The sequence below is a fragment of the Dryobates pubescens genome, chromosome 2, assembly GCF_014839835.1.
Source record: "Dryobates pubescens isolate bDryPub1 chromosome 2, bDryPub1.pri, whole genome shotgun sequence".
Classification (NCBI taxonomy): Eukaryota; Metazoa; Chordata; class Aves; order Piciformes; family Picidae; genus Dryobates; species Dryobates pubescens.
In genome coordinates this window covers 16,872,793-16,887,903 of record NC_071613.1, presented here as the reverse complement: position 1 = coordinate 16,887,903, position 15,111 = coordinate 16,872,793, and the positions used below count along the sequence as shown (strand labels likewise).

Sequence of the window (15,111 nt, the reverse complement as noted above, 5' to 3'; positions counted from 1 at the left end):
CAAGGAGGACACGAAACTGCTGGAGCAGGTTCAGAAGAGGGCCTCAAAGATGATCAGAGGGCTGGAGAACCTAACCTGTGGGACAGGCTAAGAGTTGGGGCTGTTCAGCCTGGAGAAGAGAAGTCTCTAGAACCTTAGAGCGGCCTTCAAGTACCGGAAGTGGGCTAAAGGAAATCTAGGGAAGGACTTTTTACAAGAGCTTGTAGTGACAGGATGAGAGGGAATGGCTTTAAGCTGAAGGAAGGGAGACTTAGGCTGGAGTTGAGGAAGAAATTCTTTCCAGTGAGGGTGGTGAGACATTGGAGCAGGTTGCCCAGGGAGGTGTTCAAAGCCAGGCTTGATGAGGCCTTGAGCAACCTTGTCTAGTGTGAGGTGTCGCTGCCCATGGCAGGGGGGTTGGAACTAAATGATCTTTAAGGTCCCTTCCAGCCTAAATCAATCTATGAATCTGTGTTCCAGTTCTCAAAGAAGGCAGAACTGGAATTAACCAAAGCAAGCATGGGTAATTTGAAGCAGCCTTTTCACCAAAAGCTTAGTTAAGGAAAAAGAAAAATAACTACTCCAAGGATCTCAGGGAAGTTTTAGTAATTTCACAGGGATCACTCCCTACAAATCATCCCTTCACCAATCTCAGTTTGGAGTAAAGACCACATGGCTCACTGATGAGAAGGCACTAGGGGAGTAGAAATTCATAGAAAGATTTGGGTTGGAAGGGACCTTCAAGATCATCCAGTTCCAACTCCCCCTGCCAGGGGCACCTCCCACCAGACCAGGTTGCTCAAGGCTTCATCCAACTTGGCCTTGAACACCTCCAGGGAGGAGACATCCACAACCTCCCTGGGCAGCCTGTTCCAGTGTCTCCCCACCCTCACTGGAAAGAATTTCTTTCTAAGCAAAAGATGACACAGCAAGCAGCAATAAGCAGACACAGGCTGAGCCCTTCATGGTTCTTCTGGGACAGAACCAGTGTTTTGCCAGTATAAGGTTAGTAACACCACAGTGCTCCATAGCACCCCTTAAGGAAGGGACCAGTGCCAGCTTTTGGAGAAGGGTGCTCTGTGTAGCATGTGCTGGTTGTAGAATGGGAGCCTGCAGTGGGCTACCAAACCAAATCCCAGTGCCTTACATTCCTACCTGGGAAAGTGTGGCTTAGTTTACTCGAAGAAGTCTCTGTGAGAGAATCCAGGGAGCCTGCTAGCCTGAAAAGCAACAGCACAACAAAGAAGTCATTTCAACTTAACTCTGAACAAAACCACTCCGGGACTCCTCCTTGTCAGATACGGATTGAGTTGTGATTCGTTCCCTTTTCCATGCACTTCCAAGAGACTCCAACGTTTCAGCTGTAATAAGGCTGTAAGAGGTGCCCAGAGCAAACTAGTTTCTGGGAGTTACTTGTCTTGCTGAGCAAAAGGCAGGATGAGTAATTTTGAGGCAAGTTCTTTGCTTGATCTTGGCTATTCAGGGAAAGAAAAGCAAGGAAATGTCTGTCAGGGTAACTAGATACAGGTACAGGAGGAATGAGCACAGCACTCCACTCCTCAGATGTACTTCCCTGCAACCTAACACAGAGCCTACGATGAAATGGAGACTTTGGTTTCTCCATGAATTATCTGGAATAAGAATAGTTATTTCCAGTCATGTGCAAGGGCAACTTTCTTTATGACCACATTCAGCTCAGGAGTGGGTCATGAAAGTAAGCTTTAAGGAGCAGGGACTGCATAAAAATGGAGGCCCTGGAATGAAAACGCTTGAAGTGGCTGCAGAAGACACGGGGAGCTGCATTTCCAATTTATGCTCTGCTTTCACAAAGCTGATCCAAAACCCACCAGGTTTCCAATGGAGGTTTTAAACTCCCACTAGTAGAAGAAAACATTTACTTCTTCCTTACCTGCTGTAAAAATCTGCTTCCCGCTGGAAATGCCTTAAGAAAGCACTTGGCAACACAAACCCTGAAACAGCTTCAGTGCCTACCTTTGTACACGAGAGGGTGGAGCAAATATGCCGTATCTGGGCAGACAACTGAAGTACTGAACACCTCCCACAGAACCGTCGTTCTTCCCATGAGGCTTGTCCAATTCAATTCCACACCAGAATCCTACATTTTAAGAGAGTCAAGTCAGGGTGGCTCCAATCAAACACCAGAGGCTTTTCTTCAGCCAGCCAGTTGGCAGAGTTGGCATTTGCCCACGTCAAGGAAATGAGTTTCGAGTTAGTAAAGGCATATGTTATAAAATAACTGTGGCACTGCAAAGAAGTTGTATTGAGAGATAATTGTCTCACTTTTTTTTAATATGCTGTCAAGAAAATCGTTGGCATTTGAATTCAGATAGGAAAGGTAAACCCATTTGTGTCTGTACTACAGCCAAATGGGATGTTCCTGAGTGGCTGTGTGACAAAAAGGGGACAGGAAAGGAGAGCTTCGCGTTTCAGTCCTCCGACCACACGGTTTATGCCTCATCTGAGATCACCAACAGTAACATTAAAAGTTTCGATGCTAATTCATTCCCTTCTCTCCATTTAGCAAGTTATAAATCAATACAAATTGCAAGGCTGGTTGTGTGATCTTGGGAGACGGGTGGAAGAACCAGAACTGGCCAGCAATTCATCTCCTACAGAACACTGAACTAGGCATCAAGATGTTAATAAGCTTGATCAGTCATAACCTGTGATAAATGTGAGCTAATTACAGAAAGGTGCTAAATTTCATACTCCATTAGCAGGCCTTATGCTATCCATCCCCAAAAGATTCAAACTTTAATTCAAGTCACTTTGGTGGCAAGGCACTGGATAAAATGATCATTCTAATTACCAGCTCCAGAAACACAGGCATAACAGCTTATGAATCAGAAGGGCTTAGCATGTCACAAGTTCTCCCCTTTCTGTTTTCAGAATTAAATAAACAAACCTGCATTGCAGCAACAGAGATGAAGTTTGGGTCACTTCCAGAGCTTTGATACCTATTCAAATTGAAATGCTTTAAAGCAAATTGCAGCTGTTCCATTTTCTATGAATTCCTGGGTTTTGCACATGGTGAGGATTTGTCAGCTGTCCAGCCTCACTTGGAACACCACCGTGTTTTACTCCAAAACATTTGGTTCCCTGATTTGGAGTGGAGAGGGGAGGAGACTTCCTGATTTTACCTTTGTTACAGTGCCCTGGGAAAACCAGTCCTTTCCTCATTGTTTTCTCTTTGTAACCAACACCCTGAAGAGTGATCTCTTTATAACTGAAGTGTGCAAACAGTTCATTTCAGCAAAGACTGCTTACAGTGAAGTGTGGTAATAAGTGTCAGGAGGACAGGGCCAGATTCTTCTTGGTGATGTCCAATGACAGGACAAGGGGCAGTGGGTGCAAGCTGGAGCAGAGAAGGCTCCTTGTGAACATAGGGAAAAACTGAGGATGACAGAACACTGGAGCAGGCTGCACAAGAGGTTGTGGAGTCTCCTTCTCTGCAGACTTTCAAAACCCACCTGGACATGTTCCTGTGTGACCTGCCCTAGGTGATCCTGCTCTGGCAGGGGGTGTTGGCCTAGGTGATCTTTCAAGGTCCCTTCCAACCTCTAACATTCTTGTTCTGTTCCCATTCTGTCACTGTAATACTGATGCCACCAAGTGTCACAGCAAAGTATTGCCACTTAGGTATCAATCAATGGACCTCGTTTGAACCAGGTTATTTACAGCACTATTTACCAACTGGTTTTGCATTACTCTTGCAGTAAGAAGATGACAGATAAGGACATAAAGACCATCAAATCTGTTTACCAAAAATAGCAGTATTTAAATTAGTTTCCATAATTGAGAACAACTCACTTTGGTTTGAACACACCTGGCTCCACTGCAAAGTGGGTTTTAGCAAAGGGAAAAGGAAGGAGTAGCTGAAAAAGAGGAGGAGAAAATGATGGTGGAGTCTGGGGGGTTTTGAGGTGCCTGTAACTATTCATATGTCCTGTGACCTAATGGTTTGTTAGTTCAGATTTAAATGTCAAAAATTACCCTCTTGAAGTTGCCAAGCATGAGAGAGGTATGTGACATGAAAGGAGTGCAAGACAGGAGCTGTGCCAAAAAGGCTTACTACAAAAGGGAGTAAAGAGAGCCATGGACCTGCTGGAACAGGTCCAGAGGAGGACCTAAAAGATGATCACAGGGCTGAAGCACCTCCCCTACAAAGACAGGCTGAAAGAATTGGGGCTGTTCAGCCTGGAGAAGAGAAGGCTCCATGGAGACCTTAGAGCTGCCTTTCAATGTCTGAATTGGACCTACAGAAAGCCTGGGGAGGAACTGTTTAGAGCAGCTTGTGGTGATAGCTTGACACTGGAGCAGGGCAGATTTAGGATGGACATCAGGAGGAAATTCTTTACAATGCCAGTGGTGAAATACTGGAACAGGTTGCCCAGGGAGGCAGTTGAGGCTCCATCCCTGGAGATATTCAAGATGAGGCTCAACAGGGCTCTGGGCAATCTGATCTAGTGGAGGATGTCCCTGCTCAGTGAAGGGGGGGTTGGACTAGATGACTTTTAGAGGTCCCTTCCAACCCAACCCAACCCATTCTATTATTCTCTTAACGTTCCTGTGCTCACACATATTGATTCTACAACAGACACAAAGAGTACTGCAAATACCTGGGGCAAATTTTGTCATCCCACAAAATCTGACGGTGCCTGTCCTCTGTCCTACCACCAGCACTCTGTCTCCAATCTGGATTTCTCCTTCGTCAAAAGGCTTCTTCCTTGTAGCTGGAGAATAGCTGTGCAGCCCTGTCCAACAGAAGAACAAGATCTGAAATTAGTGACTTTATCTCTCTAAACCTTAAAGAATCCTTCAGCAGTGAGCTAACTGGTTGGCAAATAGAGACCCATCTTCTAACAGTATACCTTTAACACATGGCAACACACTGCCAGGTTTGCTTAGACAAGGAATTGCTTTGGTTCAGCAGGAGAACTGTGGGCTACAGCCTTTTCTCTGCAGCTGAAGGGTAGGCTGACCAACAACAAGAACACTTTTCCTCTTGAGGATGTTCTACAAACCTTAAGTTCTCGAATTTCAGGTAATGCTTAAATTAATTCCCAAGTGTCTTTCTTGTACTAGCTCAGATTCTGAAATGGCACAAGTAGTTTGACACAAGCACTGAGTACAGAGGTAAACTCTCAGCTGTGAAGTGGTGTTTAGCAAGGGGAACAGGAGGAGCAGCTGAAAGGGCGCCACCCTCAACAGAAGTGACCATACCAGCACTGATTTTAGATGAGGCAGAGGACAGTCTAGCCACTGGCTTCTTATTGCTGCTAGTCAGATTCCGCTTCTTGGAGTAGTTCTGCTTGCCTTCCAAGGAGGTAGTGGAAGAGGAAGAGCTGCTGTACCCAGGAAAGCCTAAGAGAGACATAAATGGAAACAGTCCTTCAGAGGTCACATTCAGAAAGGGACAGATTAAGCTAAAGTGAAAGCTTCTGTAAGAAGGAACTTATCTGTCCTCCATAATGGGTAGAATGCAAAGTAAAGAGCCAGAATCCGAAGTTGTTAATGGGCATTTACACAAACACCTGTCAGGAATGACAGAGCTGCACCTGACCCTGCCTTGGGAATAAAGCAATAGCTGAGTGCTGGAAGAGGTCTCCAAACCCCCTTCTTTATTACTCTATTAAAGTTCTTCTAAACAGTCCCAAGCATACTTGTTAAAATATGGGAGCCTCAGTAATAAGAGATCATCCCATCACACTTTCAGCATCCAGTCTATTAAAGATTTGATGAGAAGTGGAAGGAAGGTGATATTATCTGAGTGAATTATTGTCTGGATTAAAGCCTACTATATTCCATTACATACCCTTATTAATATTAAAATCTGTACTATAAAATAAGAATGGGAAATAAATCACTTTTATCTCCATTTGCAAACCCTGATGTCTGAACTGTCTGATAAGACTTATGTTCAGCTTCCCTCCTTTTCAAGCTCTCCTCAGTTCTCTCCTTCCCTTCTACCCAAAATAAGGCAGGGCACAGCCAGGCTGAAGGAGATGGGGTTGTTCAGCCTAGAGAAGAGGAGGCTTTGGGGAGACCTAATAGTGGCCTTCCAGCACCTGAAGGAGCCTACAAGAAGGCTGGAAAGGGACAGCTTACAAAGGTCTGTAGTGATAGGATAAAGAGCAATGGTTTGAAATTAGAGAAGATTTAGATTGAATGTCAGAATCAAGTTCTTTACCATGAGGGTGGTGGAACAGATTGCCCAGGGAGGTAGTTGAAGCCCCATCCCTAGAGATACTGAAGGTCAAGTTCAACAAGGTTTTGAGCAACCTGATCTAGTGAAGGATGTCCCTGCTGACTGCAGGGGAGCTGAACCAGATGACCTTTGGAAGCCCCTTCCAACCCAAACCATTCTATGATAAAAGACATCTCTAATGCCTCAGTTTCTCAAGGTGAAAAATTAAGATCATATTGCTTATTAAACTTCCCAGAATTCCAAGAGGCCTAATTCACAGATTTTCAGAGAGCAGCACCCTTGGTGTTAGATTTTCCTAAAGCCTTCCCATCTGCCTTACAGCAATAGCATTTAGACAGGCTGGCTAGGGAGCTGGTTGAGCCACCACCCCTGGAAGTTTAGATGTGGTGCTTAGCAATGCGGTTTAGTGGTGAGCTTGGTAGAGCAGAGTCAATGGTTGGACCTGATGATCTCAGAATCACAGAAGGTTAAGGATTGGAAGGGACCTCAAAAGATCATCCAGTCCTAGCCAGATCACATAGGAACACATCCAGGCAGGTTTTGAGTATCTCCAGAGAGGGAGATTCCACAACCCTCCTGGGCAGCCTCTTCCAGTGTTCTGTCACCCTCACAGGGAAAAAAATTCTCTCTCATGTGTCCATGGAACTTCCTGTGCCTCAACTTCCACCCACTGCCCCTTGTGCTGTCACTGGACATCACTGAGCAGAGCCTGGCTCCATCCTCTGGGCACTCACCCTTTACATATTTATAAACATGAATGAGGTCTCTAGAACCTTAGAGCGGCCTTCAAGTACCGGAAGTGGGCTAAAGGAAATCTAGGGAAGGACTTTTTACAAGAGCTTGTAGTGACAGGATGAGAGGGAATGGCTTTAAGCTGAAGGAAGGGAGACTTAGGCTGGAGTTGAGGAAGAAATTCTTTCCAGTGAGGGTGGTGAGACATTGGAGCAGGTTGCCCAGGGAGGTGTTCAAAGCCAGGCTTGATGAGGCCTTGAGCAACCTTGTCTAGTGTGAGGTGTCACCTCTCAGTCTCCTCTTCTCCAAGCTAAAGAGCTTCAGCCCCCTCAGTCTCTCCTCATAAGGAAAATGTTCCTCTCCCTTAATATTTTTGTGGCTCTGTGCTGGACTCTTTCAAGCAGTTCCCTGAGGTCCTTCTTGAACTGAGGGGCACAGAACTGGACACAATACTCCAGATGTGGCCTCACCAGGCCAGAGTAGAGGGGGGAGGAGAACCACTCTGGACCTACTAACCACTCCCCTTCTAATCTCAAGGATCTTTTCCAACCTGAATGATTCTATGATCCCAAAATAAGGCTTCACTCCACATCACTTACAGCCCTAGGAGTCCTATTAATTGTGGATATCATACTGCATCCATCAAACAGATGTTGTACTGCCAGTTAAACTTCATTGTGTGACCAGAACTTGAAGACCAAGGTATTAAGTGCCCTCCATGAACAAAATGTTGGAAACCTCTGTCTCCACAAGCATTGTTGCTCACCTGTGAAGGAGCACAGTGCTTACATACTGTACACTAGCCTCTTCCTCACAACTGTTCCCTGAGGTAGATGCTTGTCTTCAAAGAAAGGTAGAGTCAAAATTCACACTTCAGCTAACCTCACAGAAGCATTGCCTTTGCCAAGATTTACAGTGAGATTTTATAGGTAAAAACCCACAGGAGAGCAAATTTCTCCAGTGTAAGACACCCTTGAAATCAAGGCCTCTTTGTGTTTGAAGTTCAGCAAGCAGAACACTGATGCAGATGTCACCATGCAATTCTGAAAGGAGGTTAATGGCAGAGCCACTCCTATGGAAAAGGAACTTTTTCAAAGCTAGTTTCATATCTGAAGCTTGTTATTATGAGTCTTCCATGATACAATGCCAGGACTGTTAAGTGCTGTTAGATTATGACAATTTGTTCTACAAGCTTGAGCACACAGATCCAGGAGAGAATAAAAATTCCAATGGAATACATGCACTGCTCTTCATTATAACCTAAGCAGCACTGATACAGGGCAAAAGGCCTCACTCAGAAACCTGAGGAGGTAATTCTGCAGATCCTCTGTAAGTCTCAGGCTGCGCCAGGGGAGGTTCAGGCTAGATGTTAGGAAAAAGTTCTGTACAGAAAGAGTGACTGCCCATTGGAATGGGCTGCCTGGGGAGGTGGTGGAGTCGCCATCACTGGAGGTTTTCAGGAGGAGACTTGATGGGGTGCTTGGTACTGTGGGCTAGTTGTTTGGGTGGTGTTTGATTGGTTGATGGGTTGGACGTGATGATCTTGAAGGTCTCTTCCAACCTGGTTTATTCTATGTATTATTCTATTCTATGTATCAGCTGGAGCCCTCAATATAGGAAGGACATGGACCTGATGGAGTGGGTCCAAAGGAGGGCAAAGAGAATGATCAGGGGGCTGGAGCACCTCTGCTATAAGGACAGGTTGAGGGAGCTGGGGGTGTTCAGCCTGGGGAAGAGGAGGCTTCAGGAAGACCTATTCACCACCTTCCAGTAGCTGAAGGGGACCTACAGGCAGGATGGGGAGAGGCTGTTTATAAAGGCCTGTAGTGACAGGACAAGGGGCAATGGCTTTAAGCTGAAGAAGAGCAGATTTAGATTGGATGTTAGGAACAAATTTTTTACCATGAGGAATAGTGAAACACTGCAAGAGGTTGCCCAGGGAGGTGGTTGAGGCCCCATCCCTGGAGAAAATCAAGGTGAAGCTCAATGAGGCCCTGGGCAGCCTGATCTGGTTGGGGATGTCCCTGCTGACTGTGGGGAGGTCAGACTGGATGACCTTTGGAGGTGACCATCTGCTGAGAGACAGCTTGCAGATTTAAGGGTTTGTGTAGATTCTCATGCATGCATATTTAGAGAGAAGCTGCTACGAAATCTAACACAGAATGCCAGCCAAATATCTACACTAATTACTCTTGCTACTAGTAAATGAAACGTGTGCAGCCTGCTTAGGACTTGAATTGAGAGATAAGGCAAATTTTTTCTAGGTACAGGGCTTTTAAAGGAAATGCAGTAATTAACAATTCCCCTGCCCTACAAAATTTCCCCTCAAGATGGTAGAAAGCAAACAAACAAACAAACATTGTTACCCTCTTTTGCTGGTACAGTTTTTCCTCTGCTGGGAGTTATAAAGTTGGTTTCAGCAGCACTGTCTTTTTTTGCCATATTTAGGCCTGTAAAAAGAATAGATACAATTAAATACAGACCTCCTAACAACAAACAGCAACTTTACAGCAAAGTCATCTACAAAACCAACTTGGTTGGAATAAAATGGATTGAAAAAACCCCAAATAAAACAAACCCATGTCCAGTTCCTTAGGTAATTGATAAATGGCTAAAACAAGACTGCAGAATTGTTTTCTGATGCAGAAGCAGAGTTGTCCAAACATTCTAACAGCTCAAACTATCACATAAAAAAACCAAAAGAAGCTGCCTGCAAATTATTAATATTTCTATTGAAGAAGTTTCCCTTCAGTCTTTCCTTTACATCTGCTGTAAGCATGACATTCACTTCTGCAGTACTTGGAAGTGTACTGCTCACTAGTATTAAGTTCACAACCTCTGCATTAAAGATCACACAGAAAAGTTTTGTGAGAAGTGTTTAAGACCAAATCTTCACTCAACCTCCAAATGATGAAGCAAATAGGCCAAGTAGATTTTTAAAGAACTTAACTCTTGGAGCAGCAATGCTGTGACAGGCGTATCATAGAATGGCCCAGGCCAGAAGGGACCTCCAAAGGTCATCCAGTCTGACCTCCCTGCAGGCAGCAGGGACATCCCCAACTAGATCAGGCTGCCCAGGGCCTCGTTGAGCCTCACCTCGAATATCTCCAAGGATGGGGCCTCAACCACCTCCCTGGGCAACTGCTGCAATGTGAGTTAGAATTTGTGAATACTCATTTTGTCTGACAGTTTCTTATCCTAACTCAATGAAGAACAAGCTTCTGGATGATTTATCCCCTGGCTGTCATGAAAAAAAAAGGAAGGGGAACAAAAAAATCCCCAAATAGCTTTTTTTATTTAACTCCATCTGTCAGCTTAACTCAGCTCCAGGGTTTGAACTGGTTTGCAAATGGTATTTATTTTCCAAAATGTTAGGGTTTCATCATCACCTCTAGCTCCCAAGCTAGGGGAGGGTAGATTGAGATGAAATGTTAGGAAGAAGTTCTTCACCGGAAGGGTGGTGAGATACTGGAAAAGGTTGCCAAGGGAGGTGGTGGAAGCTCCATCCCTGGAAGTTTTTAAGGCCAGGCTGGATGTGGTTCTGGACAACCTGAACCAGTGGAGAGTGTCCCTTCCTATGGCAGGGGGTTGGAACTGGACAATCCTTAAGGTTCTTGCCAACCCTGACAATTCTGTGATTAAGGCATGAGATCAAAAAACTCCTGTTTGGGACTGATAGCACATTTCTCAATCTGACCACAGGAATCCTTTTCCTAAACATCTGAAAAAGACCTGTTTTCATCAACCTGATGGGTTATTCAAACCCAGAACAAATCACATTTTAGAATCTCTACACAGCATTCTGTTCTACTTCACAGCTGATAACCGTATCTACAAAAACCATATTTGTTCTTCTTGGATCATAACCAGGAGCAGTGGGCACAAACCAGAAGCCAGAAGGTTTCACTTTAACAAAGGAAAAACTTTTCCACTGTGAGGGTGACAAAGCACTGGAGCAGGCTGCCCAGCGAGGCTGTGGAGTCTCCTTCTCTGCAGACTTTCAAAACCCACCTGAATGTGTTCCTGTGCAACCTGATCTAGACCAATCTGCTTTAGCAGGGGGGTTGGACACCACGATCTTCAGAGTTCCTTTCCAACCCCCACCATTCTGTGGCCACAGATGGGTGTCTTGCAGGGATGAAGTTCAAAGCAAAGCAATGTAATTTGGTGATGCATGTCAACACTGAAACCCAAAGTTCTGCCTCTGCAGCTTTATCCTCCCACTCCAGGCAGTGAATCAGCCTGACACACTAATTCTAACAGACCTTTCAAACCCAGAGCATCTTACAAATGGCAGCTTCCAGATTACCCTCAGTGGATGTAAGCTCTGCTGGGCAGATAATGCATACATTTAAATTTTACTTCAAAGTATCAAATGTGTCAAATTTGCAAAGACACAAATGCAGCTTTGTGACAGTGCTCCAGACATTCATAGCCCACCTCTTCTGCCTCTGACACAGCAAATGGGCCCTTCCTGTTTCCCAAAAAGTCAACCATATCCTGGGCTTTCTTCAGGTACTAGAAAGCTGCTCTAAGGTCTCCCTGAAGCCTTCTTTCCTCCAGGCTGAACAACCCCAACTCTCTCAGCCTGTCCCCACAGGGGAGGTTTTCTCCAGCCCTCCATGGTCCTCCTCTGGACCCGCTCCAGCCGCTCCATGTCCTTCTTACGCTGGAGTCACCAGAACTGGACACAGTGCTCCAGGTGGGGTCTCAGAGAGCATGTTGCCAGTTTTCAAGTTTCATGAGAGATGTTTCAAGTTACCCAGCAAGATCTTAGTAAATGGATTCATGCTCAGCTTAGACTTCCAACTGAGACCACAGCCAATTAGAAATTACTGCTAATGGCTCAAGAATAGATGCTGTGGTGAAGTGTGTTTTGGTTTTTTTAACAGACTATGTATAGACACTAAATAACCTGTCACAGCACATCAGATCACTATAAACACTGAGCAGCTACACACAACATCCTTCCAGTACCAGTTTATAGGCTAGTGAACCCCTGATAATAAGAACATGTAAATAAATATCTCATCTCCTCACCCCAAGTGATGAGCTCGTTTCAAACAACAAGTATTTTTACAACCAAGATTTACAGGATTGGTGCTAATTCATGGAGAGCAGTATCACCCTAGCCTGTCTCAAAACACAAGGAGATACTCACCAGAGTTCACTTTGGAAGTTATGTGAGTCACATCTATTTTCTTAGCTTTGACCAAAGGTGAAGAGCGCATGGAAGAGCTTCGTACGGAGCCTCTCTTGTGATCTGAAGCCTTGCTGATTTTAGAAAGAGGTGCAAAGATACCTGCAGAGAAAATTGTAAGTGTCAAAAAGAAATCACAGGTAATAGGCATCTAACACAACTTTCTGGCTACTACCTCTCAGATCAATTAATTTGGGGTATTTTTAGCCACGATCACAGAATTGTAGAATGGTCTGGGTTGGAAGGGACCTCCCCAGGTCATCCAGTCCAACCCCCTCTGCAGTCAGCAGGGACATCCCCAACTAGATCAGGTTGCCCAGAGAGAGCCCTGTTGAGCCTGACCTCAAGTATCACCAGGGATGAGGCCTCAATCACCTCCCTGGGCAGCCTGTTCCAGTGGTCTGCTACCCTCATGGTACCCTAGATTGCTGTGCCATCAAAGCACTTGGAGGATAGAAAAGAGTAGCTCCAAGAGTGAAATTAAAAGGCTTATAAAGCAACTTGAACAGAACAATTCAGGAAGCCAGTAAAATTATTGATTAGAATCCCCTTTTTGTCCTTTATGGTAACATTCAGCCTCCACTGTTGCAAACACAAGACTTTATATCTCACAAATGTCCGTGAAATATCAATACCTCAAGCTCAAAGTTAGAAAACAACTACAAGTGTGAACCTCTTACAAAGGAAGCAAATGCAGGTACAGAAACACAGTCATTGTTGCAACACAAAGAGACAGCTTCAACAGCAGAGATGGAAAAACAGGAAAGGTTATTCTCTCACAGTTTCAAGGTAACAACCAGAAGTTTTGACTGGTTGTTTGAGTTGTTTGGCAAACACTTCCAGCCAAAACACCAGGGATGGATAGAAAAAGAATCAAACAAACAGACAAAGCACTAGGAAGAAAAGCAACAGAATTTATTCTCTCTTTTGAGTCTCCCAAAAGGTTCACACATTCCAACATGGTATTTTTTCAGATTGATCTATATAAATAAACAAAAGGCTATACCCCGTTTCGGTGCACACTTGAAGTACTGGACCCTTCCAACACTTCCATTGTTCTTTCCTTCTGGGTGATCCAGCTCTATGCCAGCCCACTGGCCACTGGCAAATTCTGTTGTGCCACAAAACCTTAATGTACCAACCTAAGGCAAAAAGCATCAACACAGAACAATTTTTGTCAAACTAATGTTGTTGAACATAGTACAGATCACAAAGGAGACAGCAAAGTCATCTCCAGGCTTTGGATTAGATTAGGGACATAGAAATCATAGAATGATCTGGGTTGTAAAATACCTTTGATGATCGTCTAGTCCAATCCCTTCTCCAGTCAGCAGGGACATCCTCAACTAGATCAGGTTGCCCAGAGCCCTGTCAAGCCTCCCCTTGAACACCTCCAGGGAAGCTGACTCCACCACCTCCCTGGGCAGCCTGTTCCAATGCCTGACCACTCTTGCAGGAAAGAAATTTTTCCACACATCCAAGCTAAATCTCCCCTGGCACAATTTCAGGCCATTTCCTTTCCCCCCATCTCACTGCAAGCTCCTTTCAGGGAGCTGTAGTGAACAATGAGGTCTCCCCTCAGCCTCCTCTTCTCTAGACTGAACAACCCCAGTTCCCTCAGTTTCTCCTCACCACCCTGTTTTCCAGACCCTTCACCAGCTTTGTTGCCCTTCCCTGGACACTCTCGAGCACCTCAATGTCCTTCCTGGAGTGAAGGACCCAAAACTGAACCCACTATTAGAGCAAGGTTAAACTTCAGAGCATATTAACTTTTTTCCCATTGGAAAAGAATCAGAACTCTTTTATTCCCCAACATTTTAAAAGCCAGCACACATTCTGAACATGCTGTTGTTTCAATGCACACTGTACCATATACTCTGAGGAGTGTAGCAAAAGCATCAAGACAGACCAGTCTTGCTGGTGGACCTCCATTTCCACAAGTACCTATCACAAGCTCACACCCTTCAACTGAACAGAGGAGGAATAACTAACAGAGATGCTTTTAACCTTGATTCATTTTGATATTTGATTTTTAAATTACTTTTAGTAATGAAAGCCTTTGATCTTTCAGCTGCTCCTTTTCATTATCTCATGTGACCTTAATGCCATTAGTTCATTTTTTCCTATGACTTTACTGCCTAATCCTACCCACAGAGAGAGTAAACAGGAAGAAACCAGTTCTTTATTTCTTCACCATCAAACCTTCCAGCTACTCCTTCTTAACATCCCATAGAGAAATAAATGTGACCCAGAGCCCATCCTTCTTTCACACTGAAGATCTCCTTTAAACTTGATTGTTACAGGCAGGTACAACAACACTAATGTAGCCAGAGGAAGCTTGGCCAGGCAGCCTAACATCTCTCCACTCCTCAGGCACCAGCCAGAAGACAGACTGAGCAGAGAGCAGACCAGCAAGCACCTGAAGGGGAAGATGACAAAGCTGAGGCTCCAATTTGGCACAGCAAGCATCTTAACCTGGAGGGGGAGATGACAAAGCTGAGGCTCCAATTCGGCACAGCAAGCATCTTAACCTGGAGGGGGAGATGACAAAGCTGAGGCTCCAACTTGCCATAAGCCCTAGGGCTTGTGCAAGGAAGGAGGTTGGAAGGGACCTCAAGGATCATCTAGTTCCAACCCCCCTGCCCTGGGCAGGACATCTCACATGTGAGAAAAACACCAGCAACAGGAGAAAAGTTTTCTTCCAGCTACTGGTTTTCCTGCACTGACATTTCACTGAGTGTGCATTCAGGTAACACAATCTAGCACAGCCGGAGTGGGTGAAGCTGAGGGACTCTGAATCATGTACACTAAGCTCTTGCTCACACAGCTTCCCATCCTGCAGGACAACTAGAATGACAGGTGCAGCAGGAATTGAGAGAGGAATCCATTTTCCCTCTGGCATATACTGTGTGTGGCTTTCAAGCTTCATTAAAGCTGATACGTTAGGAGACTGCAGAGGCAGGAAATAGAA

At 44.9% G+C, this 15,111-nt stretch overlaps 1 protein-coding gene across 3 annotated transcripts in view; it reads right to left on the bottom strand.

Moving 5' to 3' along the window:
* Positions 1-15,111, bottom strand: part of CLIP4 (CAP-Gly domain containing linker protein family member 4) — a 35,314-nt gene that overhangs the window by 6,049 nt on the left and 14,154 nt on the right. For 2 of the 3 annotated variants that reach the window (XM_009905838.2, XM_054171194.1), the window contains 7 exons: positions 13,147-13,282; positions 12,102-12,242; positions 9,307-9,390; positions 5,224-5,364; positions 4,620-4,754; positions 1,972-2,095; positions 1,135-1,199 (listed from right to left, as the gene is read on the bottom strand). In XM_009905838.2, the coding sequence (XP_009904140.1) occupies positions 1,135-1,199; positions 1,972-2,095; positions 4,620-4,754; positions 5,224-5,364; positions 9,307-9,390; positions 12,102-12,242; positions 13,147-13,282 (826 nt within the window). The remainder of the gene's footprint in view (positions 1-1,134; positions 1,200-1,971; positions 2,096-4,619; positions 4,755-5,223; positions 5,365-9,306; positions 9,391-12,101; positions 12,243-13,146; positions 13,283-15,111) is intronic. The other variant, XM_054171187.1, reaches the window with a different exon arrangement.